The following is a 27286-nucleotide window of genomic DNA, read 5'->3' as shown; positions in this document are numbered from 1 at the left end:
CTTCTTAGAAAGAATGTGTTTTATTTCCACCACCTAATAAAACCATAATGGCATTGTCTCCTCAAGATAATGCCACAATAAGAGCGTACCGGCCAACTACGCAATATTACACCATATTGCGCAATAGTTGGACAAATTAATAAACATGGAAACTTGCACCAAGTTGCAATCAGTTTTTCATACGTTTATTAATTACACCGGAGACGACATGCTGATGATATCAATATTGTTGGGAGAACGGAAAACGCAGCACGAGAGGCGTACGTAGCACTAAAGGAAGCGGCTACAAAAATGGGTTTAATAATGAACACCAATAAAACAAAATACATGAAAATAGGTACGCAACCACAAATACTACGGCAACTTACGGCAGTTAACGAATTTGTATACCTGGGAACACTCGTCAATACTGAAAATGACACTACCGAAGAGATAAACCGCAGAATTTGCACGGCTAATAGTTGCTATTTTGGGCTTAATTTTTTTTTAAATCTACAGTTATATCAAGAAATACAAAAGTAAAACTCTACAAAACAATAATACGCCTAGTCCTAACATATGGTTCAGAAACCTGGACTTTAACAAAAAGCAATGAAAACATGTTAGGATGTTTCGAAAGAAAAATACTAAGGCGAATCTATGGAGCGGTAAATGAAAATGGTGTCTGGAGTAGACGATACAACTTCGAACTCTATAGAATATACCAAGAACCAGATATCGTAAAACACATTAAGATAGGACGTATGAGGTGGGTAGGCCATGTAATGCGGATGAAGCAAACGGAGCTCCTTGATAGACCTATTGGTCAAAGAAGAAAAGGAAGACCCAGAACAAGATTCCTAGATAACATAGATCAAGATATGAGAAATATGGAAATACGTGCTTGGTAGAGGAAGGCGATGGATAGGGACGATTGGAAAAAAATTCTTGGGGAGGTTAGGACCCACACAGAGTTGTAAAGCCAAAATGGTGATGATGATTCTCTATTAAAAGCCCTGTTTTTATTTTTATGGGGATCTTGTAAGAGGATTGTGTCAATATGTTATTTAAAGTTAGGTGTACCTTCAACTGCATACATCACATAAGATGTACATAAACACGTTTCAGAACAAGTTATCCGGTAATATATTCGTTTATAAAAAATTTTCTCTCAGAGCGATCCTTTAAAGTAATTACTAATAGCAAAATTTCCTCACAGCACACAACCACAAACAGTGTCCACAAGGGTCTGTCCTAAACAGCACACTATTTCTCCTTAGTATTAACGATATTAGTTCATTTATAAACGACCCTGTACAATACGGAATATATGCTGACGACATAATATTATTCTGTCATGAAAAGGTCACATCCAGCACAAATACTTTACTACAAAACACGCTAAGTAAAATAAACAACTGGGCCAGTCAATCCGGCCTTAACTTCTCCCAATCCAAATCCAAAGTTATTCATTTTACCAGAAGACAAAACACGCAATCTCCAACCATTACTCTGAATGGAAATTTTCTCCAAGTAGTAGATTAAATAAAGCTTCTTGGCATTATTTTCAATAAAAAACTTTCCTGTTTGAAATATCACCTTCTGTTATCAAACAAAGATTCTATGAAATTCTACATCAATGCAACTTCGATAAGATCCTTTACTCAGATGCATCTAAGACTGAAGAAGGTGTTGGCTGTGCTGTTACAACGACTACAACCACTGTTTTGACTCTCAAGCAATTGCAGTATTTATGCTGCTAAACTATATGGAATACTACAAGCGGTGAAAACTCCACTCAACGATGATAAAACTATAGCAATCTGTACAGACTCTCTGTCCTCCATGCAGTCCATAAGAAACGTACATTCTATCCACCCAATAGTTCAAGAAATCCAGAGTATATGTAATCGCCTTCAAACTAATCGAATTACAGTAACAATATTGTGGGTTCCATCACACGTTGGTATTCCAGGTAACGAAAAAGTCGATCAAGCAGCAAAACAAGCATGTTCTCTTAACGTAACAACAGACATTCAAACATCATCAAATTTAAAAAGAATAATCAAACATAAAATAATGGACCTTTGGAATGATTATTGGAAAAGAGGCAATACCAAGTTAAGCGTTCTACAACCAAACATTTTCTACCACCAGCTCCCACTAATGAAAAGAAAGGACAAATCTATCATTCGAAGATTGAGAATAGGGCACACACGCCTTACACATGGACACCTAATGAATTCCAGTAATCAGATTTTGTGCCAGTACTGCAACAGCACGACTTCCGTAACACATGTACTTCTTGACTGTCAACACTACCTAGCGGCCAGAAGAAAATACAATATTGGTAACAACCTGAAAGACATACTTATCTCAAACAGCAGCAACTATGAAAATGTATTAAACTTTTTAAAAAACACAAAGTTATACAATTTAATTTAAAACAAAATGTATTATAAAAAATGTATTGTAACTAATTTGTACCCAATGTAAAGTATTAACCATGTAAACATGAATGTAAATTGTACCTGTGTCAATGACCATTAGCTGTCGAGACACATATTTTTTTGAAATAAAAAAAATGTAAACCGAGTCTAGAAAAAAATAAAAAAAAAATTAAAAAATTAAGTAATTTCATTTATAGTTATACTGATGGACCCTACTCGTGGGAAGGAGGGTTAAAGCAATAAAATATGGTAGAGAGCTAGAGTGGATCAGTGTATACATAAAACGTGTATTGGAAAAGCAAGAAAAAATTTTAACGACAAGGACGTATGGAATTCTTTGTGCAGACTACCGATGATCTTGTATAGGTCAAACCAATCGTAGAATCCAAAAGAAAATTTATGAAAATTTCATTCCTATTCGAAGTTCTGACTCAATTTTAGCTTTAGGTCAACATAATTTCCATACAGATTATATAATTGAATTTTAATTTTAAAAATTTCAGAACTATAGTCCATATCTGTTTTTGTAAACCAAGAATTATTCAAGAAGCCACAGGGATCGAAAAACGCCCTAATTGTCACAATGAAATAGATGACGGTACTCGGTTGCCTTTGACATGGAGACCTCTCCTAAACAAAAAATATCGTCTGTTTCGTCTACTAATCCAATTCCCAATTAGCACCATCTAGAAGAATCTTCGCGCTAACTCCATCCCAAATGCCACATCAGTGAACTACGTGTATAGTGTATAGTTTATAGGTAAAGTGATCTGGGACTCAAGTGATTGAGAAATTATACTTACAAAAAAATATCAGAGAAAATAAAAAAAAATATTATTCAAATGAATGCCAATAACAGTTTTATGATACACACCAAATGGCCAACAAAATATATGGAAAGGATAATCCATCTTAATTTAAAGGGCGACCAATCCCTAAGCAAGGATAAAAATAAGAAGTGCAGCTTGTGACGGAAAAATACCTATTAGTCGTAGAATAATTGTTTTAAAACACATTGAATTTTTTGCCATTAGTGGTTTCGGAATGTATTTCCCACATCTATTTTACTAATTACCTTAATTTTAAATTTTTTGCTCCAGTTACACACAGGAACAGTAAATTAGATATCCATAATTTAGGAACTTCCGAAACTACGTAAGCGTTTCAAAGTTTACAATTTTTTTATGCCGGTCATTTGTGTATTTATCTTTACCCTGTTAAGATCATTAAAATTATATTAACGTATTAGGATAGACTTTGACTTACTTTTTGTGCAATTGTTACTGATCCTAACGATTTCTCAATGTATATTCTCTCTTTTGTAGGGATCGACGGATGCCCAGCTGGCGAATCATGGGAGAATATGGCAAATGATATACACCAAACTAAACCAATTAGATTAGAAGAATAAAATACCATTGGCCAACCTGACCAACTAGCTGCTATGTATCCAGAAAACAGCATACACATTACTGTTGCAATTGGTCGAGCTATAATAAAAAAAGAATTAAATAAAATACGGTTTATTTTCTTGATAAATAAACTATCACTAACTTTGGAAAAGCGGACTGAAGTAACCAATAAAATCCGTTGGGAGACTAAAATAATTAATTTATTTTTGGTAAACGGGATTAACAAAATTAATATATTAAACTAAAAATAACATAGATTCATCATCATTCTATTTGCCTTTATCACTAGGCTGAGTGGGTTTCTCCAATTACATTTCTCCATTAGTTTATATCTATTATAATACCATCAATTCCCTTCGCAGAATAGTCTTGACTATATGTCTCCCAATGAATCTTGGTTAGTCTTTCCTTACAGTAACAGTTTTTCTTTTAACACTTTATCTTTTTTTATCATTACACTTTATCTATTATTTAACATCTTTTTTTCTACTCATTTTAGGAACTTTACTTTTACATTAATTTGTGCTAGCCGTATATTTTCATACAATTGTATGAAAATATACGGCTCTCTACAGTCACCCATCTACGAATTCTTATTTCCCTCCTATGAATTTGCTGTTATTCTTTTATTTTGACTACCCAATATATAGTACTTTATTTAATGACTGGTCTTGTGGCGGAATCAAAGCAATGCTAAAAATAGGCTGATTTTAACCGACCTGTAAGGAAAGGAGATTCTAGCCGAGGCGGCGGGGGGTGTCCACAGGTGGTCAATCCTGGTGGATTACTTGGTTTTGCTCCTTGACGCATCGAGGGTAGACTTGCAGAACTATGCAAAACAGTACTAGTCAGCTTCACAAGGAGACGGATCCTAGATAACATCCAGACGCCCGCTCTGTATGGAAAAACTCTCAAAGAGGTGAATGAGGTCAAATATCTAGGAGTAATTCTAGATAAACAGATAACATGGTTCACCCATTTGGTAAGAATAATCAGCAAAGCAAAGCTTTTCCTTTGGACATGTCAAAGGATATGTGGGAAAACGGGTAGTCTGAAACAGATTTATTGGCAATATATGACCGTAGTCAGGCCTACGATATCGCATGGCGCTCTAATATAGTGGTCTAAAGGCCAACAAATGTCTACTGGGGAAATGAAAAAAGCTGAATAAGCTTTAACGACAAGCACGCTTAATCATAACAGGAGCGATATCGACTACACCAACCACCTCCATGGAGGTCATGCTTGACCTCGCTCCATTACATGCATGGATAGAAAAGAAGGCGATGGTAGGAGTATGTATAAGGCAAATAAGATACCAGGAAGTAGAACAAACGGATACCGGAGTCAAATCTAGAGAGATAATTAAAAACCATCTAGAGCTGGAAATGGTACCAGATGCATTGCAACCTAAATATAATTTCGAAAAGCCATTTACCGTCCTCTTTTAAGGAAGAGACGAATGGAAGTCGAATAAAACGAAACTCATAACGGCAGATCATTGCTAGTATATAGATAGCTCCAATAACCTGTATAACGCCAATAAAGGAGTTGGAACTAGGGTATACGGACGAAAACCAAGGCTAAGCCTTATGGTAAAAGCCACGGCAATTACTCAACTACCTTTTAAGTAGAAATATATTCTTAAGAAATGTGCCTACAGGAACTAGTTATAAGAAACTGCAGAGAAAAATATATAAAAATTATTACTGACAGCCAGGCGGCATTAAAGGCACTAGAATGGAATCTGATTTATTCTAAACTAGTTTGGAACTGTCTTCAAAATCTGATTCGGATTAAAAAAAAGTAACAAAATATGTTTACTCTGGATGCCTGGACATCCTGGAATGAAAGGAAACGAAATAGCGGACCTATTTCGTCACAGCCAACACAGAAGCACAGCCAACAAAACATTATCGGACTGGGTAGAACGGATATAACGTATCCACTGGTACGAACATGTGGGTCCCAAACGCTCGAAGGGTTTTAGACATGAACTTTTAAAGAAGTGATTTAAAGATCTACTAGATACGGATAGAAGTGAGCTGCGCATTATCGTAGGTCTCCTAACAGGATACAATCGTATCAAGAGACACACGAACAAAATTGGACGTTAGCGCGTTTCGCAGTCACTTTGCAGTAGGTGCAGCATAGGGCTATGTAATTATGGAACCCTGAAGCTCAGTGGTGGTAGTTTTAAGTAGGGAGAAACACCTGCAGTCCGTCTAAATAGGATATTTCAGAAGTACCAAACAACTTGATTTGAAGATCTGTGTTTGCGTTTTATTTGGGTTTGGTTAACTAAACAATAGATACTATGAATAGTATTTATACGATACTAACGATATAGAATTTGAATATTATAATTAGCCTGTAATTAACGTTTACCCAAATTAAATTACTCTGCTAATTAGTACGATTTATGTCCATGCGCTGTTTTCACTTAAATTACTGTTTAATTATTACCACTATTATTGTTATTACCTTTATACAGCCTAATGTTTATCGGAGAGAATTTTAGTTAATGAAGATAGGAAAAATTAAATTTAAAAGAGATCATGAAATACAGAAATATAGAAAATGCTTTTAGATGAAATTATTATTGTTATTTTGCCATGGCGAATATTGTAAAAAAGTCGCAGTGAAAGGCATTGTAGCGTTGTGAAAAAATAGATGTAGATTAATCTGGTAATTTATCGAATAAATTACGAAAACTATGTACTTTCAACCGTAATCAAACAGATATCTGAAGAAACAGGCATTTCCGAAAAAACAATTTATTCTGTACGAAAAGAAAGTTATACGGCTATTGGATTGCAACGAGCAAAGAAACAAACAAATTGAAGAGACATGGCAAGACAAAACCTACTGAAGGAAACAGAAGCGCTATCCGTAGAAAAATCTACGAAGGTTTCTTAAAAAATATACCTTCTGCGTTGTCTACTGTAGTAGCTACAGTAAATGATGATAGGGTTTTACCCCATTTTTTAAGAACAACACTATAGATTGACGAAGGATATGGGACTTGTATTTGCAAAAAGAAGTAGAAAGTCAATCTTAATAGAAAAACATGAGTTTATATCCTGGCGCCATCAATATGGTCGTCAAATTCGCAGATTTCGCGAAGAAAATAAAACATAGTTTGTTCGAGAATCCTTATTTCTTTATTTTATATTGAATATTATTATAATACTTTATTTATTTCGGGTAGAATAAGTTTTAGATCTTTATTAATTATATTTCCTTGAAATGACGCAGAATAACCTTATGTGTTTATTGGGCGCATTTCATTCAAAAGCGCGATATAATATGATTTTACTTCGACGCACACAATCGCTCATATATCCAAATGGACATGCTCCAATGAGTAGATTTTAATCGACAAGGTACGACTTCGCTTCCAACCTTCATCGAAAAAGGTTAAGAACTCGGAACCTTACGTATCTGGCGGTACCGTCTCGAGTCCAACAGGAATTTTATGGATGGAATCCATTGAACTGATTGAGCAGTGATGAATTGAGTAATAACATTTGGGTCTGCATAAATAACCAAATTCTAAAGAACATCAATTTAAGGTAAGCGATTTCGTGCATAACTTGTAGAACCATATTATTTGAAATTCAATCATAAACTTACCAATTCGTTTTCATATTTTCTACAATTACTATTCATAGTTTATATTGACGAATCGTGGGTAAATATTGGACACAGCGTTAATAGTGTGTGGGTGGACAGTACTGTAAAATCACACCGGGACGCATTTTTTGGTGACTCGACTACAAGGCTAAAAGCTCCTACTGCTTCTACTATACCTACCCGAAAAAACCGTTGAGGTAATGGACAGAACATTCCATCATTCAAAAAATAAAAAAAAATTCCCGATATAAGTAGTAACTAATCTAATCTAGATTAGAATTGTACTGATACGTAAGTATTTTCTTTCATTTATTTTTTTACATTATTTTATTTTTTTAAAAATGACTCAGACTAATACATTTAACATTAGAGTGAAGCTGGTCTATGGAATCTTAATATTTAATATAAATTTGAAGCTCACATACATATTTCCAATCTATTTTATTCTATCCACTTGTCATAATTGACTGACTATTGATTAAGTCCTCTGCACTACTCAAATAATAATTTTTTGTTTGTTTTGTCATATATACATTTGTTTATAATTATACACGACGTATTTTAGCCTTAGTTTCTTGAGGGCCTTAAGATGCTGTAAAACTTTGTTAATAGCTAAACCGGTAGCCCATTCTCTTTTACCAACTTTATTAAAAACCTATAATGGATTGTGAGTAGAAGATTTATTTCCCTAACATTCATGAATATGTACTCACACCAGCAACATTTGACCATTATTTATTATGCAGGTCCTAGTTCAAAGATGTAGGGATATAGAACTAGCAGTACGTATGAGTTTTACCGATTTCAAAATGACTTTTGACCGGGTCACCCACAACAAACTGATAGAGTAGCTTAATACCTCTAAGAAAAAACTTATGGTTGTTAGCAAAACAGAGTTAGAAATAATAAACATCAGAGCTTATGGAATATATTTAGAAAGAATCCACAATATCACCTATTTTGGCGAAAATCTTAACAATAACTGGGATATAAGCTAAGAGATGAGAATACGTATTGAAAAAGAAAAAGCCGTCTTTTATAAATTAAAGAAAATTCTCATTAATAAAGAAATTACATTAAACCTTAAAATCAGATTAATGCGCTGCTACATGTTCTCTACATTGCTGTATGACATGGAAAACTGGACTCTTATAGCAATACTAATAAAAAAGATTAAGACGAATATTGCGGATAAGTTGGGTTGACCGAAAATAACAAATGAAAAAGTTTTACACCTAATGAAAAAGAGCACAGAAATAACACAAACAATAAAAATTACAGAGAACATCCTGGCCCCGAAATCTTCAAGGGTGGTATTAATCGTCATCCGCCAATCTGCTTTATGTTGCCGTAAACAACGTGCTTATTGCCAATATGATAGCCAACGTTCGATAATCTGACAGATTACTAAAAGAAAAAGAAGTACTAAGGAATGTTACCCTGTAGTTGTTCTATTATCTGATCCAACCCCTTTTTAGTATAAATACGTAATAAACACTGAACAGATGCAATCCTTTCTCTCATAAAATTTATTAGTTTATTCAGTAATTTAACACTACATCATAACTTTCACAGTCTTCACATGTTTACAGAGAACTCCCATTTTATGAAGCTCGCACCACAAATCTTTTCGAGGAATCATATTAATATCTCATCATTTCTCACGACCAGTAATTAAAAAATAAAATCAATAAGACAGTAATACTTTACCTGAATATACAGTTCCTCCTAAACCAGCCCGCTCATTAGGAGGAACCCACAAACCCAGTAAATGTTGCGTGGATGGAAACACAAATCCTTGGGTTAAGCCTTGAATAACCCTTACCGCTATCACTCCTTGATATCCAAACCACATCGCCACTTGAGGGGTAACTAGCCCCGCAAGAGAACATATTGCCATTGCACAAACGCCGAACCATTTTACTCCCACTTTGGTAATTACCCAACTGGTTACAATTTGACCTGGTACGTAACCAAAAAAGAAAGCAGAGAGGACTACGTTTTTATTTGTCCAATTGAATGTCTGAAAATAAAAGTAGGTATATTTAAATTAGTTAATGGTAAGTGTTTAATTAAATATTTGATCTGCGGATAAGTACCTTAATCTTCCCAATTATTTCGTATCAAGAACTACTCCCATTCTATTTTTCTGGAGTATTTGATAATTAAACTTCACGTGTATACGATATAATCCAAATGATTTCTAACAATAATAGACCTTTCAGCAAATATTAGTGATTAGCAGAGATCGTTCAAAAATAAACTTGTCTCTCAAAAAGTAAAATAAAAGCGACTTAAGCTAGAGACAATCTTTCAAAAAACTTATCAATTTATAGTTCGGTGATAATATTTTATATATCTACGGCAACTAAACTACAGTTGGGTCCATGGTCCATACGAAAACACATACTTTTATCTAGAATAAAATCTGTCTTCTACGCATAAAACTAAAGAAAAACCAGCTACTGCCTGTTATTAAGTAAAGACACAGGCTATATTAATGAACGCTCTAGACTCAGTACATCGAAAAAAAATAGAAACAAAAAATATGCTCTGGGACGTTTTCAGATTTTAAGTACAATTTGTGACGTTTTTGGTTTGTCCACTATGTAACCAACACTCAGTAAATATAAGTAGGTGCATATAATATGTTTGAAATAAAACTTTTATTTTTAATTATGTTTTTATAGAAATTTTATTATAAAAAAAATAGAGACTAAGCTTTATGAAAGGTTAATACCATGTTATTTAAAAAGTAAAAAAAATCATAGCGTAAAAATAGGAAAGAAAAACTTGAGAATGAAACTCTGTAACGTTTAATTTAACGTTTAGGTTTATTCTTAAGGTTTAACCTTTAACTACGGGCTACGGTGTACACAGTACACCATGCGTGTGAAGTTGGTTGCCGTTTCTTAAAACTATTTTCTGCGTTTACGGCGCTCGACATAACCTATCAGTACAGTATCAACCATTGTCTGTTACAGTCGATATAGGTTATTCCACGAATATACGACTGTTTTGGATTACTTCGACAACGAATATTTTACTGTGCAAGTAGAAGTATGAAGGTAAATTGGTCTAATCCTTATTCCAATAAAAAGGATCTACTAGTATGACATCTAAACTAAAATTGTTTCAGTTAATAGATGTTCAGATAGATGCAAAACTTATTGTGAAATTTAATCCGAAAATAACAAAAATTTTTACACAAACGCTACTATAAATATATATAATGACAGACATTTGGGTAAGCTTTTCGTGAAATGTAAACACCAAAGAGGCGTGCCGGGTTTCTTTGATAATAAACTATTTTATTACTTTATTAGGTACTACAACTGTAATACAAAGAAATATAGGTACTATTTTTAATATAAATGAAAAGAAATTGGCAGATCGATGGTTCAGAAACCAGAGAAAGAATCTAATATTTCACTTTGTTAGTTTTAAATATTTTTTTGCTTTGAGTGGATGTACTCTTAAAAGTTCCGAAAGTAACGGGTATAACATACCGGCTATTGATAGTTAAAGTAACAAGTCGTTACAGATATTAAAAAGTAACGAAAATTTATAATCAGTTTCATATATCGCCGACTGATTATGGCTGTGAATCTGATCGTTGATGATAGTTTTAAGAGAATAAGTAAGTTTTTTTTAATATTAATTGAATATTCGACGAAATAAATTAGACTATTTGATCACTTAAGTATTGTTACACTTCGTTTAAATAACTTAATTCAAAAACCAACTTGTTTACAATACTAAACTCAATGACAGTATTATATACTTCAAAATCTGAATTACTGTTCTATAAACTATTAACTCTATATTTATATCATAACTTTATATTTAAATCTAAGGTTTAAATCTATCATAACAGTATTTTAAAAATGGGGAGAATTTACTATTGTACAATTCAGCACATTGGACCATTTAAATCGATACCTTAAAGCGAATTTAAAACAGTCGTATATTCGTGGAATGGAGTATACGTGATTTTTGATCGAATAGTTGAGTTGTGATAAAAAATATCAAAGTGAGTTCTCGAACGGTGCCTTCAGTACACCACGCACATAGTTATGTAACTAAATTTAACGAATGTTAAACTTTAAATTACCTGCAAACGAGTTATTTTTTGTGTAGTAAATGTTACATTGTACTTTTTATACAAAAATGTGAAATGGAAACTTAGGAGAAATATTTTTTATAGGGATCGAGTGCGTGTTAGAAACCCTAAAAGTCTCACACAAGATGAGCTTAGAGCTATGGCTGAAGCATTGTTCGAAGAAGAACCTGAGGAATTAGTTAGGGGAGAAGAGGATGCTAGTTCGTCAGAAGAAGAGGAAGAAATTACGAAGGACAACGATTATAACACTGAGTCGGAGATAGAACTAAATGATGAAGAGTCTTCTGATTCAGATAACGAGAGCGATGGTGAGAGTTTAGAAAGCGATGAAGATGAGTATTTTATAGCGAAAGATAAACAAACAAAGTGGTATAAATATTCAGTGGTGAGCAAATGTAGCAAAACTTCCAGCAAAAATATTGTAAAAATACTTCCTGGGCCAAAGCTGAGTGCTAGAGATATTACCAATGAGAGAAGTGCTTTCGAAAAAATTTTTAGTGACGAAATTATTGAAAATATAGTTAAGTGTACAAACTTGAAAATTGCAAATATGCGAATAAAGTATAACCGGCCGAGACGGGCTAAAGACACAACAAAAACAGAAATTATGGCATTTATCGGACTACTACTTCTTGCAGGAACTAAAAAGCAAAACCATACACATATTTTTGAATTGTGGACTAAAGACGGAACCGGCTCAGAAATATTTAGAGCGTGCATGAGTGCTGATCGATTTTGATTTTTGCTTGCTGCTCTAAGATTTGATGACAAAAATAGTAGAGGGATATGCAAGGAAACTGATAAGCTTGCTGCTATTTGAGTTACACTGGATCGTTTTGTGGAGAACTGCAACAATAACTACTGTTTGGAGAAGAAGTAACAATTGACGAAATGTTAATACCTTTCAGAGGTAGATGCAGTTTTATTCAATATATACCGTCCAAGCCTGCAAAGTATGGGTTAAAAGTATTTGTATTGTGTGATGCCCAGACATTTTATGTTACACATTTAGAGGTGTATTGTGGTAGTCAGCCACAAGGATCTTACATCAAATCAAATAAACCTGCTGATATTGTACATCGTTTACTTCAAGACTGGAAAGGGAAAAACTGGAACTTGACATGTGATAATTGGTACACAAGTTACTCATTGGCCAATGATCTTTTGAAAGATAAAGTAACAATGGTTGGCACATTAAAGAAAAATAAACGGGAGCTGCCGTTGGAGTTCCTACCATATAAAGAAAGAGAAGTTGGATCGTCCCTTTTCGGATTTCAAAAACTATAGTGTCATATGTCTCTGCAAAAAATAAAGCTGTGCCTTTGATATCAACCATGCATAATGATTCTGCAGTAGATCTGGAGAAAAAAAAAGCCAAATTTAATTTTAGATTATAATTCTCACCAAGGAGGTGTCGACACAGTAGATAAAATGTGCGGTACATACTCGGTATCAAGGAGAACGCTAAGGTGGCCGATAGTTATATTTTTTCAGTTCCTAACCATCGCAGAAATTAACAGCCAAATCCTGTATAATTCTGCAAATATAAACAATCCTCAAAAATATAGAAGGATATTTTTAAAGGAATTATCTTTATCTTTGTTGAGACCACACCTTTCAGAACGAGCTGAAATACAGAGTTTGCCCTTAGATTTAAAACTATTTCTGATGAAATATAAAGCTACTGTAGTGGAACAAGAAGAAGAAGAACCACCAGCAAAAATACGAGGAAGGTGCTATTGCTGCGGAAAAAAAGAGTGACAACCATTTCGTGTCAGACATGCAGGAGAATGGTTTGCAAAGAACATTCCACCATTATTTGTCCTGAGTGTATTAACTCAAATAACCATGAAGAAGACGAAAGTGAATAAAGACTCGTATGTGTTTATTTTTCTACCTATTTAAAAATTTTCGCATATTTTTTTAGGTTGGTGTTTCAATATGTAATAAATTACTGTTTTCTCACTGGTTTACCATTTTAAATTATTTTTTAGTTTTATTTTTTATTATATAATAACTAATTATTGATTAAACACAAGTTGTGCAATTTAATATAGTTCTAGTTATTAAATAAATTTTGTTTCTGTAGCTATTTGTAACTGGTGTATAGAGTACACCGCGCCCGTATTTGAGATTCATGGTTGGGCGCCCGTAGTTAAAGGTTAAAAAAGACGCAGAGATACAAGAAAACCTCAAATTTATAAAATTTTATCATTCTTATATTATTTGATATACTCACAGGAATGTCCGGATTGATGGTAGAGTTACGATCATTCATAGCAACAATCGCTACTGCTAGACTGTTCCGTGAATAGTAGGCAGCAAATATTAGAAAACATATGTTAAGGACCTGCCAGTGACGTTTTCCTATTTTATTAACTAAAAATAGAATAAGTATAAAAACTTTACAGTAATTAGAAGCACATAGTAATAATGCGTTACAATGTAAAAAAACCTTGTTAATTTTTTTAGGGTATTTTTAAAATAATTCTGTTCCCATTAGACTTTTTGTCACTTAAAGCCGTCTATTCTACATCAATCGTATTGCAGCTAATTGTAATATTATATATCTTTCATTACGTATTATACAAGTCCTTAGGACTTTTATTAGACTTCCTACAATATGGCGCAAGACCACAATTCGTCAAATTCTCCGTATATGATTTGGTATCATTTAAGTCTTATAACGTGTTATTTCTGCATAACCTTGCCTCGTCAGAAATTTAGGTAGACAAAAATTCAAACACAGAATGGCCAGCGAATATCTCTGCTTATTTCTCACCTCTAGTGGTAGCTACAAAAGTTACCATCCAGTGGGATGGTCATAAAAGAAATACGATTTAATAAAATCGTTTTCTATTTTTCGAAAGATTTTCGAAGAATGTAAAGTTTACACTTTAGCAAAAGCTTAAACTTATTTGAAAAATGACAAATAATATTTTTCGCCAATTTTATTCTTAATTTACTACGACAGATTTAAGCGACGATGCCATTTTTTGAAGCGTTTTTCTTGTGACACTTTTATATTTAACTTACTTATTTTTATTGGAAATAAGCCACAATTTGACTTTGAAATAAACTACAACTTTACTTTAAAATAAGTTTATTTTAGCGTTTTGATTTCCACATAAATACAAAGTATTTCTTAAAATACAAAGCATTAATATTTTTTTTTTCTAATGTTTTGTATTTTGAAACTGATTTCCGAAGGGCAATTTGCCATTTAAATCAATTTTAGCACATTTGCTAAATGCTAAAAAGACGACATGTCAATTAGAAAGAACAAGTTTGGCAACAATGTTAAATCTCTCGTTCGAAGTTAGTTCAAATATACAATTTTCGAAAATTGTGACCAGATAATCTTATGCCATTTTAAATATGCAATATTAACTCCTATATGCCATGTATATAGATATCTGTTGCATTGAGATTTCAACTTAATCGAAAAAGTAAAAACAGAAAACTAATTATAAACTTATTATATTTACCTTTAGCTACATTGTCTACATTTTCACTTAACAATTCAGTTGTTTGATCAACCTGTTTTTCGTCTTCTAAAGCTTTTCTTGAGAGGGTTGCCATCATGGTATCCTTTTTGTCATTTTTCATAGTGTTTTTAAAATAGTTTTATTACGTCTACCTAAAAAACCTAAAATAAATTAAACATTATACCGTAACATTACAAATTTAAAGATTTTTTCTCTATTAGATTTTAAATATTTTCCAGATCTTTAATCACGTCAATAATTTCTGTGTTAGATTTAGAAATTTGACAAAACTGTTTCATTATCAAAATAAAAATATAAAAAAAGTTATTTACCCATACCCTAGAATCATCCTATTTAGCGCTAGGAAAAAGTCTCCACCCCCGTATATGTTAAACTGGTATAAGTAAAATAGTGATTTGCACTTTTGATGGCGACTCAGTAGAAACTTATAAATATCTATTTTGTGAATAGGATAGACACTATTGTTTTTGTTCTCATATAGTTTGTATACTCATAATTGTTAGTCCGTATATTTTATATTTTCAAAATAAAGTTGTTTTTATAAACTGTTTTTTGTGAACGAAAGTTATAAGTGGCGCAGTCAGTAGGATACGTGCGGATCGAAAAGACATTTTCACATCGAGTGTTAAAGACTTTCAATTTTGGTGTTTCTACATCGAAGTGCGTATCTACAATGAATCTACACCCTTCAGTGGTACTCTATGAGAAACAGCAGCGTTCCTGAGAGAACAGAAGTAAGAAAAAAGACCGAGGTGCTCCAGATTAAACTGTAAGTACCAAAAGTTTCTTTTTACCTTTCCTTTCTTTTATTTAGTGAGGAGAGATATATTTTTTTTATTTTCAATTATATTATTGCGAATCCAGTAATTTATTTTACATTTTTTAATTTATTGCTATTTAATTATTTTATAAATGATTTTGAGGATTTATTAAATACATTTGATAAACTAACTCTAAATATTGTTGACAGTGAAAATATAAATTTTTCTAAAAATATGGCTAATTAAAACTCAAGTATTAACTTGGATTTCCTTAAATCTAAAATTACAAATATTAGACCCTATGATGGTGATTCTAATACATTAAATAAATTTATTACAAGATGTATTGAATTAATTGAAACATATGCTACATATAACGATGCAGCTTTAAATCAACATATTTTAGAATGTATTCAAGAAAAATTAATTGGAAAAGCCGAAGCTTAAGTAGGAAATCGGATGGAACTGTCATCCTGGGATGGTATAAAAAGGGAATTAGAACAATGTTTCGTATACAGACGTGATCTGGACTGCTTAATGCAGGAATTAAAGAGGACAAAACCGTTTAAAAACGAATCTCTCCACGACTTTGGAACACTAATCCAGCTTCTTAGAAGCAACGTGACTCAAAAAGAAAGGAATAAAACAAATTTACAGCAGACTAATAAGTTGTGCCAAATTAACCATTGTGATAAAATTGCGCTTAATACTTTTATTGCAGCTTGTACAGGTACTCTTAAAAACAATATGCATTTGAAAAAACCAAGTTTTCTTGAAGATGCTATAGCATAATATGTAGATGAATTTTATAATTTTGAACATTTATATGGAAAAATTCAGTAATAGTTTGCCAAGAAATAACTGTAATTTTAAATCCTAAAAAAACTGGTTTAAATGCAGTTCTGTAGAACTTTTCAGAGCAGCAGTAGATAGAGTAAAGATAGTGATATTCAACCTCCGATCGGGAGACAGCACTTAAAGAAGAAGAAGAATTATCAAAATGGAAATCATAAACCAAAAGAAAGGGATGAAGAATATTTTGAAAATTTCTCTCATGATGTAAAACATAATGAATTTAGAATAGACCAAAATTCTTAGATACTTGCCTCGGAAGAAAAACAGTCAACACAGAAATAAATTTTGATAATCTTTTACCGTATATAGAAATAGAAAATCCACAATTAAAGGTGTTGGTCAATGTCGGTAGCGCTAGGTCCCTACTATGACCAACGATTGTAGAAAAGTATTTTCCAAACTACATCTACTAGTCAACTATTGACATAACTACACTTGTAACCAAAACTATTAACTACCAAGTCGACATACCGGCATTTCCAGAATTTAAAAGTGATCATTACATTGATAATTATATCTTATAATTACCACGATTATTTTGATGGAATCTTAGGATTACAAGACATGATGAGAATGAACTTGAATATAGATTTTACTAATAAGGTATTAATTAATAACAATGTAGTAGTACAATTACATTTAGAGGATCTATGGACATTAAATTTGAACTTGTTATAAACCCTCAAGAAAAATTGCTTTATTGCCTATACACTTTAAATGTTATAGATATCCTTATTGTCATAAAGAAGAAGTTTGACGACAAATCCAGGAAATATTAGAAAAAGGAATTATAAGATCGTCGTGATCACCTTGGAGCTCAACCATATGGATTATAAATATAAAAATCGATGCATCAAGACAAGGAAAATATTAACTCGTCATGGACTATAGAAAACTAAATGAAAAGATAATTCTTGATAGATACCCAATTCCAAATATTACCGAAATTTTTGATAAATTAGGAAGAGCACAATATTTTAGTACTTTGGATTGAGCCAGTGGATTCCACCAAATTGAGATGGATCCAAACTCTATAGAAAAGACAGCATTTAGCGTGGACAATGGTCATTACGAATTTCTAAGAATGCCATTTGGTCTTAAAAACTCACCATCTACATTTCAGCGAGCAATGGATGAAATTTTAAAGGACCTACAACACAACACATGTATGATTTATATGGACGACATTATAATATTTAGCACTCGTTTACAAGAACTTATTCAAAATTTAAAATTAGTATGCTTCAAATTAAGGGAAGCATGTTTAAAGATTAAACTTGACACATGTGAATTTCTGCAAAAAGAAGTTGAATTTCTTGGTAATATTGTTACACCTGAAGGCATTAAACCCAAAAAAAAAACAAAATACTAGCTAAAAAAATTTTTTAATTCCTCGAATACAAAAACATATTTATTAAATCCTTTCTTGGACTTCTTGGCTATTATTGCAAATTTATAAAAAATTTTGCTAAATTAACTAACCATTTGTCTTAAGAAAGGTTATAAAGTTGATCATACAAAGAAATTCATTGATTGTTTTAATATATGCAAAAATTTGTTAAAATCTGAACCAATCCTCGACTACCCAGATTTTAATAAAAAATTAGAAATAATGACGGATGCATCCCAATATGCTTTTGGAGCTGTTTTATCACAGGTCACAGATCATAAACCATTACAATGGCTTTTTTCACTCAAAGAACCAAATTCACGTCTAGTGAGATGGCGATTACAACTCGAAGAATTCGACTATAAAGTTAAGTATCACAAAGGAACTCTTAAAAACAAAGTAGCTGATTGTCTTTCACGAATAAATAAAGATAATAAACTAAATGCTTTAGAATCAAAATCTTTATGTGTAAATCTTGACGATCTAGACGATATCATTCAAAGAGAAATGGAAAACCAACCAAACCTTCCAAATCAAGAAATAATTGATCAAATATTTGATCCAAATGATTTTATTTTACCAGACTTAGAAAATGAGCAATCTTCCGTATATTACCAAATAACGAAAAGATAAATATTATATCAGACATTCAAATCGCTCCAGCAGACATAAATCAAGAAGAAAATGAAGATGATGGAGATACACTACATACGTCAGCCGAAGATCCTATCTTTTATATACCTATAACAGATCGAGCACTGAACTTGTAGAAAAACCACATTTTACTAACTACCGGAGAAATAAACGAAATAAGGACAAAGAAAGAAACGATATTTGAAAATCCGAGACTGTTTGTAGTTCTGCCTCAAAGAAATCTGCAACAAGGAATAATTGTAGATTTCGTCAAAAACTATATAGACCACAAGAAACTGTATGGTTTATATTTTAGACCACCACTTAGACCTGAAACACTTGTTGTTTCACTCCAAAATTACTTTAAAAACTCCGCCTTTAAATTTGTCCACTGTACAAAGATTTTGGACGACGTCCTGAGTAGCGACGAACAAAGGGAAAAACTAAATTATTATCACATTTATAAAAAGGGACATCGTGGTATAAATGAATTAAAGATGTCATTAAGTTCAAAATATTACTGGCCTAATATATCTAAAGCAGTGGTGCTCAGACTTATACTGCATGGGATCTACCACATAAACTGTAAGCGTCCGGAGATCGACTGCTATACCCTGTTTTTAAACCAGGAGGAGTAATTCAAATTTCCCGCTCAGCAATGTTTGTTTATAATTGGTCCAATCTCAGGCAAGTTTACTCCACTGTTATGAAATTTTGACACTAATGGCATTTCATAGGTTAATTAAGTTATATCGGCGATTTTTTGTGTTTTCTGCTTTATTCTTTTAATTTTCAGTCTGCTTTTATATAAAAAATACTTGTTTTTAGGACTCTTTAGCAACTTATTAGTATAATATAATATTTTTGGATTACCGTCGAAGGTCGATATGATCAACCAAAAAAGAAGATGTATTTGGTAACTTTTCTAGTGACTTTATTTGGTGTGAATCTGTCTCTTTAGTTTACTGCTCCTGGTTTAAAAACAAAACATAGTAGAAAAAGAATTTTAAAAATAAAAAACTTTATTGAACATTTCTAGTTGATAAAAAGTTGTAACTACAAAGACTTGTAATTAAAGTCATGTTTTTCATATTAATTTTATTTGGATGTTGCTGCATGGCACTACATATCATCCACAAGTATTTCATATTATGGTACGTAATTACCAAGGGCCAAACGCAAGCATGAAGAGAGATGTTCGTCAGTTAGCCGATTACAATATTTTGATTTCACTATCCTCATTTCGGAAAATGCAGACTTACACAAGTATGTCGATCCAAAGAATGCTGTGAGCTGAAGAGCTCCTTGTCCCAAAGACGGATATTTCTCAGACGATATAAAAGACCAAAATTTCGTATCGGTCACTCTGGATTTAAGATGTATATCCGAAATTATTTTCATCACCTTATTTTGGACGGAAATAATCTCTATGTTACAATATCTTAGGCGACAACTGCATCTTAGTTCAACCAGCTGTGAGACTGCGATCAGGCAGGCAACGGGAAACCACCTGATTATTTTCCCAGAGAGCGTTATGGAATGACGAATAAGCAAGAAAATCCTGTGCTCTGCAATCCGTCTATCAACCGGCGCCATATCGATTCCGGGTCGAATGGTGTAAAATCGGCAACCGAGCAGTGATGATTGTGGATGACCGGTAATGTCTGCGAAATGGGATACTGGAAGATCAAACTTTACATTACGTAAGAAACATCGCATCGCAACATGGCATGTTAGTTGGCTGCTACAGCCAGATAAATTGTATATATTAGAAAATGAACTGATTAAGGAGAAGATAGATATCTATAGGATATCTGAGATACGCTGGGAAGGCCAAGGATATTAAGGGGTCAATCACTATAAAGTTTCCATGTCAGGAACTAACAAATCAGGACAAAAAGGCGTAGCAATAATAATTCAAAAACTTTGGGCAAAATATGTGCATGAATATATTCCAGTAAACTATTGAATAATCAAAATAATTCTAAACGCTAAACCAGCCAAAATGCATACCTATTACACAGGTAGATATATATGCCAACATCCGAAGCGGCAGAAGATACAGTAAAAGAAACATACCACCTGATACATAAAAGCATCTCTAAAATTACCAGAAAAGAACCAATGATGATAATAGGAGATTGGATTGCAAAAATAAGAAAAAACTAAAATAGATGACCATTTGAAAGAAACGATAAGTGAGCATGGCTTAGGCGAGCGAAATGAACGAGGTAAACGGCTCCTTCAATTTGCCATCGAAATTGATCTTAGTATAGTAAGCAAAATGTTTAAACATCATCTGCGAAGATTATTAGCATGGTCTTCGCCTGCAGGACGATACAAGAATCAAATAATATATTACATTCTTGTCACTAAACGATGGAGGAGCTCAATAATGAACGTGAAGACAAAACCAGCTGCACAAGACTGTGGTTCCGACCACAAATGTTACAAGCAGAATTTTACATTATATTACGTAGTAAATCAATCACAAATAAAAGACAAAAATTAATTCCTAAACACTCGAAAAAGTTTAGAGAAGTATTAGCAGAAGCTGACCTACCAGTGACTACCGGAGACACTGACAAAACGTTGAAATACACAAAGAAATAAATCAATGAAGTTATCAACAATATTAATCCCAAAGACAAAACAGCTTGGAAAAAACATTGGATGACTGAAGAGACTTTCAATCTTGTAGAAGAATGGCGAAAACTTAGTAACGGCAAATCAAATTCAAAACAAAAAGAAATAGAAACATGCACCATAAATAAAACTATAAAACACTTGTGGAGAAGGTACAAAATAATTATCAGATTCTAGAGAACTTTTATCAACAGTCAAGTATTTAGCGAGATAATTCAAACCGCAGACACAGGTCATCAAAGATAATAATGGAAACACCATAATAAACCCAGACGGTACTGAAGACGTGTGGAAATGATATTGCGAAATACTATTCTCTAAAAATGACCCAGACAAAAATACAGAGAAAAGAAGTTACGAAAAACAATCTCAAATATTGAAATCAGAAATTGAGGAGGCCATTAAAAAGCTAAAATTCAGAAAAGCAAAATTAGCAGATGAAAAAACAGCTAAAACAGTCAAAGAAATGGGAGAATTTGGGACGGAAGTAATGCTTAGAATTTGCAATGAGATTTGGAGTACCGGAAAGTGGCCAAGTGATTGCACAGACAGCTTGCAGCTTTTACCGTACAATAGCATTAATATCACACGCGAGCAAAGTACTTCTAACCATCATCAATAAAAGACTAAACCAAATTCTCCAAGAACAATGCGGATTCGTCCCAGGTAGAGGAACAAGAGAACATATTCTTAATATTCGTCAAATTATCGAAAAATTCGAGAGTTTAACATAGAAACATATTTATGCTTTGTTGACTATTCCAAGTCATAAAATGTGGCATACACTTAGAGAAATGGGTACGCCAGAACATCTAATCTATTTATTATAAAAACTATAGGTAAATAATACTGCTAATATTAGATGAGCTAAGTTAATAATGTGGTTTCCAATAACTTTAAATTAAAATCTGGATTTCGACAGGAATGCATAATATCACCTATTGTATTCAATATACAGTGTGTAAAAGCCAAATGGAATAAATTAATTATTTAGGTTACTGTACATATTAATAAAAAATCCCGAAACGTGTCAAATTTAAATTATAACTTGACATTCTTTAACGTGAAAATGCAACCTCTACCTTCAACCCCCTTAGAATGACAGGTACAACCCCCAATTTTTAAAATAGGAAGCATAGGCTTGTGATATATCGTTTGAAAGGTCTTTTCATTCTCCATTCAATGTCGATTTCAAGTTTATTAAGATTAATTAAGATAAAATAAATTAAAATGATGTGGTTACCGAAATTCGCTAAAATGTACTCAAAACTTATTTCCCGTTTAGGTCTTGATAATGAGAAAGTGAACAAAAACCATAGCAATGTGGTTTTTAGATAGTAACCATTAAAAAACTTTAAAGAATTTCTGTGGCATCCTTATTTTAAGACGCATTAGTAAATTGTTTTATTTAAGTTGTTAGTATTTTAATTTAAGTAAAAAGTTCGTTCAATTCAATTCTGAAAAATGGTTAGATTAACGGAAATGCATAAAATAACAGTTTTACAAATGATTGGTTACGGAGATAACACCCGAACATAACAGGAAGTAACTCGCCTATTTAATGAGAAATTTCCTAATTTACCGCCTATATCCCAAGGAACAATAAGTAAAATAGAGAAGCAGTTTCGCGAGTTTGGTCATGTAAGGCAGATAAAAAAAGCAGCTGCCAATGCACTGAGTGATGAACTCAAAATAGATGTGTTGCTTGAGTTTCAGGAAAATCCACATACATCGTGTAGACAGGCATCCACTACGTTTAATGCTAGCCATACATCGATAGTAAACATATTAAAAGAAAATAAATTGCATCCCTATAAGATGATACCTACTCAGGAGCTCATGGAAGACGATTTTGATAGGAGAACTTTTTTTGTGAGCAAATGATGGATATGTTGGATAACAATATTATCCACATTATGTTTTCTGATAAGTGTGCTTTTTCACTTAACGGTCATGCTAATCGGCAAAATTGCCGCTACTGGGCCACGGAAAATCCTCACTGGATGAGAGAAGAACACACTGAATACCCTAAAAAGATTAATGTTTGGACAGGGATTGTAGGAAACAATATCATTGGTCCCTTTTTTATTGAGGGCAACTTGAATGGCAACAATTGTTTGGCACTACTTCAAAATGATGTCATTCCAACGTTGGCAAATTTATATCCTGATCCAGGAAACCCTCAAGTTCCAGCGACTACGATATGGTTTCAGTAGGATGGAGCACCACCACATTACCAACTTAATGTCCGGCAGTACCTCGATACAATATTTTCCAATCGGTGGATAGGGAGGCGAGGATCGATTGAATGGCCAGCGCGATCACCTGATCTTACATTATTAGATTTCTTTTTATGGGGATATGTGAAGAGCCATGTGTACAAAACTAAACCTTCTGATTTAAATGACTTAAAAGAACGAATAACGCTTGCGATTAGGTCGATCACGCCTGTTATGTTAAATCATGTTAGAAGACAGTTTTATTTGAGATTAGGATGTTGCCAAGACGTTCGCGGTGAACATTTTGAACATCTACTTCATTAAAATTCATAGTTCTTTTTCGTGTTCTACATCTTATTACGTTTTGCATTACATTTTAGTTTTTGATTGTATTGTAGCGAATTTCGGTAACCACATGATTTTAATTTATTTTATCTTAATTAATCTTAATAAACTTGAAAGGGACAACATTTTTGAATGGAGAATGAAAAGACCTTTCGACCGATATATCACAAGCCTATACTTCCTATTTTAAAAATTGGGGGTTGTACCTGTCATTCTAAGGGGGTTGAAGGTAGGGGTTGCATTTTTACGTTAAAGAATGTCAAGTTATAATTTAAATTTGACGTGTTTCGGGATTTTTTATAAATATGTACAGTAACCTAAATAATGAATTTATTCCATTTGGCTTTTACACACTGTATATAGTGAACATATTATGCGTCAAGTTTTTGAGGAATGGCAAGGTGGAGCAACGATAGGAGGAAGAAAAATCAAAAAGCTACATTATGGTGATGGCACTGTTATATTGGCGTCATCAACAGAAGAACTGGAACACATTATAAATAGGCTAGGCACAGTAAATACGGAATATGGTTTGAAAATAAATATGCAGAAAACCAAAGTTATGATCTTTGATAGAATTAGAAACAACCAGACAGAGATAAGAATCATGGCAGGTTACGAAGTTGTCAGGCAATTTAATTACTTATGCTTCGTTATTACTATCAGTGGAGGATCCGAAGACGAGATTCGTCGACGCATCACAATGACCAGATCAGCAACAGCCAAACTCACAAAAATTTGGAAGAACACTGACATTACAAAAAACACAAAATTACGCCTTGTTTGAGGATTAATATTTCCTATCGCCACCTATGCTTCAGAAACTTGGACAATAAAAAAAGCCGCTTCAAAGCGTATAATGGCATTAAAAATGCGGGTCTACCGTAGAAGTTGCGCATATCATGGACCACCCATCGCACAAATAACTCAATTCTAGCAGAATTTAGCACAAAAACTAGACTTATCACAACTATCAACCAAAATATACTGAGATATTTTGGATGTATAACTAGAAGAAGAGAAGGCATGGAGCTAATGGTAGTTGAACGTAACGTAGCGGGTAAAAGATCCAGAGGAAGATCTCCAGTACGATGGTCGGACCAAATAAAGGAGATGACTGGTTACTCATTCTCCAACGCAAAACAACACGCACAGGATAGAGATAATTGGACAGAAAAAGTAAAACAAATTACACATGACGCCACTACATCCTTACGAAGGAGAAAAAAATTGAGGAGGAGGAGGATGTATATATATATATATATATATATATATATATATATATATATATATATATATATATATATATATATATATATATAATATTGACAGGACTCAATGATAGGCAAAGCAGGTTAACACAACACATAAACTGTGGGACGTTTGTCGTAGAAAGACTCAAATACTGTTCGTCAAATTCACACAAACTCTTTCACAAATATGGCAGTAATAATTAACTCTACGTTAGGCGCGTGGTCTACGACTGTAGATGTAGACTCCATCTGTTTGAACGACGATTGTCTTGAGTTGGGATATACTATGAGGCTGTGATGTTCAGTAGCTATTAATAACACCGTAATCTATAAGTTCAGTATGTCCGTTGCAGCGAGCTAGTGAAGTGCTAATTTTTAAACACGTTTAAACACGATTGGTCTACGATTGTACACCACGCGACGAACAGTGTGAAATTATTTTTCGAGTACCTACGTAGCGTTTTTATATAATAAACTCATAAATTAGGTTAGTGTTGTTTTTTCTTGAATTGTACTTCTCAGAAATGTATTTTTGTGTTTTTGCACAAGTGTGTGCATTATTCTGATACATAATTTTATAGTATTTTTCTTCTTTGTTTCAGAGAAACATGTCTGACTCTAAGAAAAGGCGTACACAGAGTATTACAGACCCAGCTGTATGGTTAAGATGGTTTGAAGAAGAATCAAGTGAAGACGAGAGTCCAGTAGATGAAAATGAGGAAGATGAAGAAGAAGAAAATGAAAATATAGTGGAAAGAAGTGATCATGAGACTAACTCAGAACTAGAACTCACATCAGATGAAGATGAATCACAAAGCGATGATAAACAAATTGGTGATGGCAAATTTTACAAAGGTAAGGATATGACGACAAAGTGGAGAAAGGATTGTGGTAATGTACAAGTGCGAACGCGTTCTCATAATCTTCTAACATACTTACCAGGACCAAAACGTGATGCCCTTAATGCAATGCTTGCAATTGACTGTCTTAAACTTTTTTTGGCTGACGCAATCATTCGAATAATAGTTTGTTCAACGAATATATATATATGTATATATATATATATATATATATATATATATATATATATATATATATATATATATATATATATTCAGAACATAAAAGAACGATTTTGTAGGGAACGGGATGCTAGATTAACTGATGAAACGGAGATAAGAGCTTTGATAGGAATTTTGTTTTTAATAGGAACACTGAGAAGTTCAAGAAAAAACGCTCGCAAAGTATGGGATAATTCCAAAGGCAATGGAGTCAAATCATGTTACCTCGCTATGAGCGAAAAACGGTTTAGATTTCTACTCCGTTGTTTAAGATTTGATGATATCAATACACGAACAGAAAGAAGGGAATTACAAATTAGCACCCATTAGAAATGTTTTCCAAATTTTTTTGGCTAATTTTCAAAATAATTTCATCCCTAGTGCGTATCTGACTGTTGACGAGCAATTATTGGCTTTTAGAGGACGCTGCTCATTCAAGAAATATATACCCAATAAACCAGCGAAGTATGGGATAAAGATGTTTGCGCTGGTTGATGCAAAAACCTTTTACACTTTCAATCTCGAAACATATGTCGGAACTCAACCTGATGGCCCATATAAGGTTAGCAATACTGCTGAAGATATTGTAATACGATTAGTGAAGCCAATAGATGGAACTCATCGTAATATTACAGGCGATAATTGGTTCACCAGTATTCCATTGACCAGAAAATTGCTGCATAAAAAAAAATTAACTTATCTCGGTACAATCCGCAAGAATAAGCGTCAGATCCCCGCTGAGTTCTTGCCTAATAAAAAAGAGAAGAGAAAACCTCTATCTTTGGTTTTCAGGAGGATATGACGTTGGTGTCTTATTGTCCCAAAAGAAACAAGTCTGTTATTTTGGTATATTCAATGTATCTTCACGATAATGCCAATGATCCAAAAACAGGGGATTCCAAAAAACCTGATATCGTCACCCGATATAACAAAACTAAAATTGGTGTAGATTGTGTCGATCAGTTATGTGTAAACTACAATGTTGCAAGAAACACGTGTCGTTGGTCAATGGTA

At 33.1% G+C, this 27286-nt stretch overlaps 1 protein-coding gene across 5 annotated transcripts in view; it reads right to left on the bottom strand.

The window, feature by feature from the left end:
- LOC140445361 (putative inorganic phosphate cotransporter) overlaps positions 1-27286 on the bottom strand; it is a 97853-nt gene that overhangs the window by 28627 nt on the left and 41940 nt on the right. For 2 of the 5 annotated variants that reach the window (XM_072537339.1, XM_072537337.1), the window contains 4 exons: positions 15089-15249; positions 13840-13979; positions 9188-9500; positions 3696-3919 (listed from right to left, as the gene is read on the bottom strand). In XM_072537339.1, coding sequence (XP_072393440.1) covers positions 3696-3919; positions 9188-9500; positions 13840-13979; positions 15089-15209 — 798 coding nt within the window. In that variant the 5' untranslated portion in view covers positions 15210-15249. Of the gene's footprint in view, positions 1-3695; positions 3920-9187; positions 9501-13839; positions 13980-15088; positions 15250-17025; positions 17139-27286 lie in introns of those variants that run through there. The other 3 variants (XM_072537341.1, XM_072537338.1, XM_072537340.1) reach the window with 2 other exon arrangements.

Source organism: Diabrotica undecimpunctata, chromosome 7 (assembly GCF_040954645.1).
Source record: "Diabrotica undecimpunctata isolate CICGRU chromosome 7, icDiaUnde3, whole genome shotgun sequence".
Lineage (NCBI taxonomy): Eukaryota > Metazoa > Arthropoda > Insecta > Coleoptera > Chrysomelidae > Diabrotica > Diabrotica undecimpunctata.
This window is presented reverse-complemented; position numbering and strand designations above follow the sequence as displayed.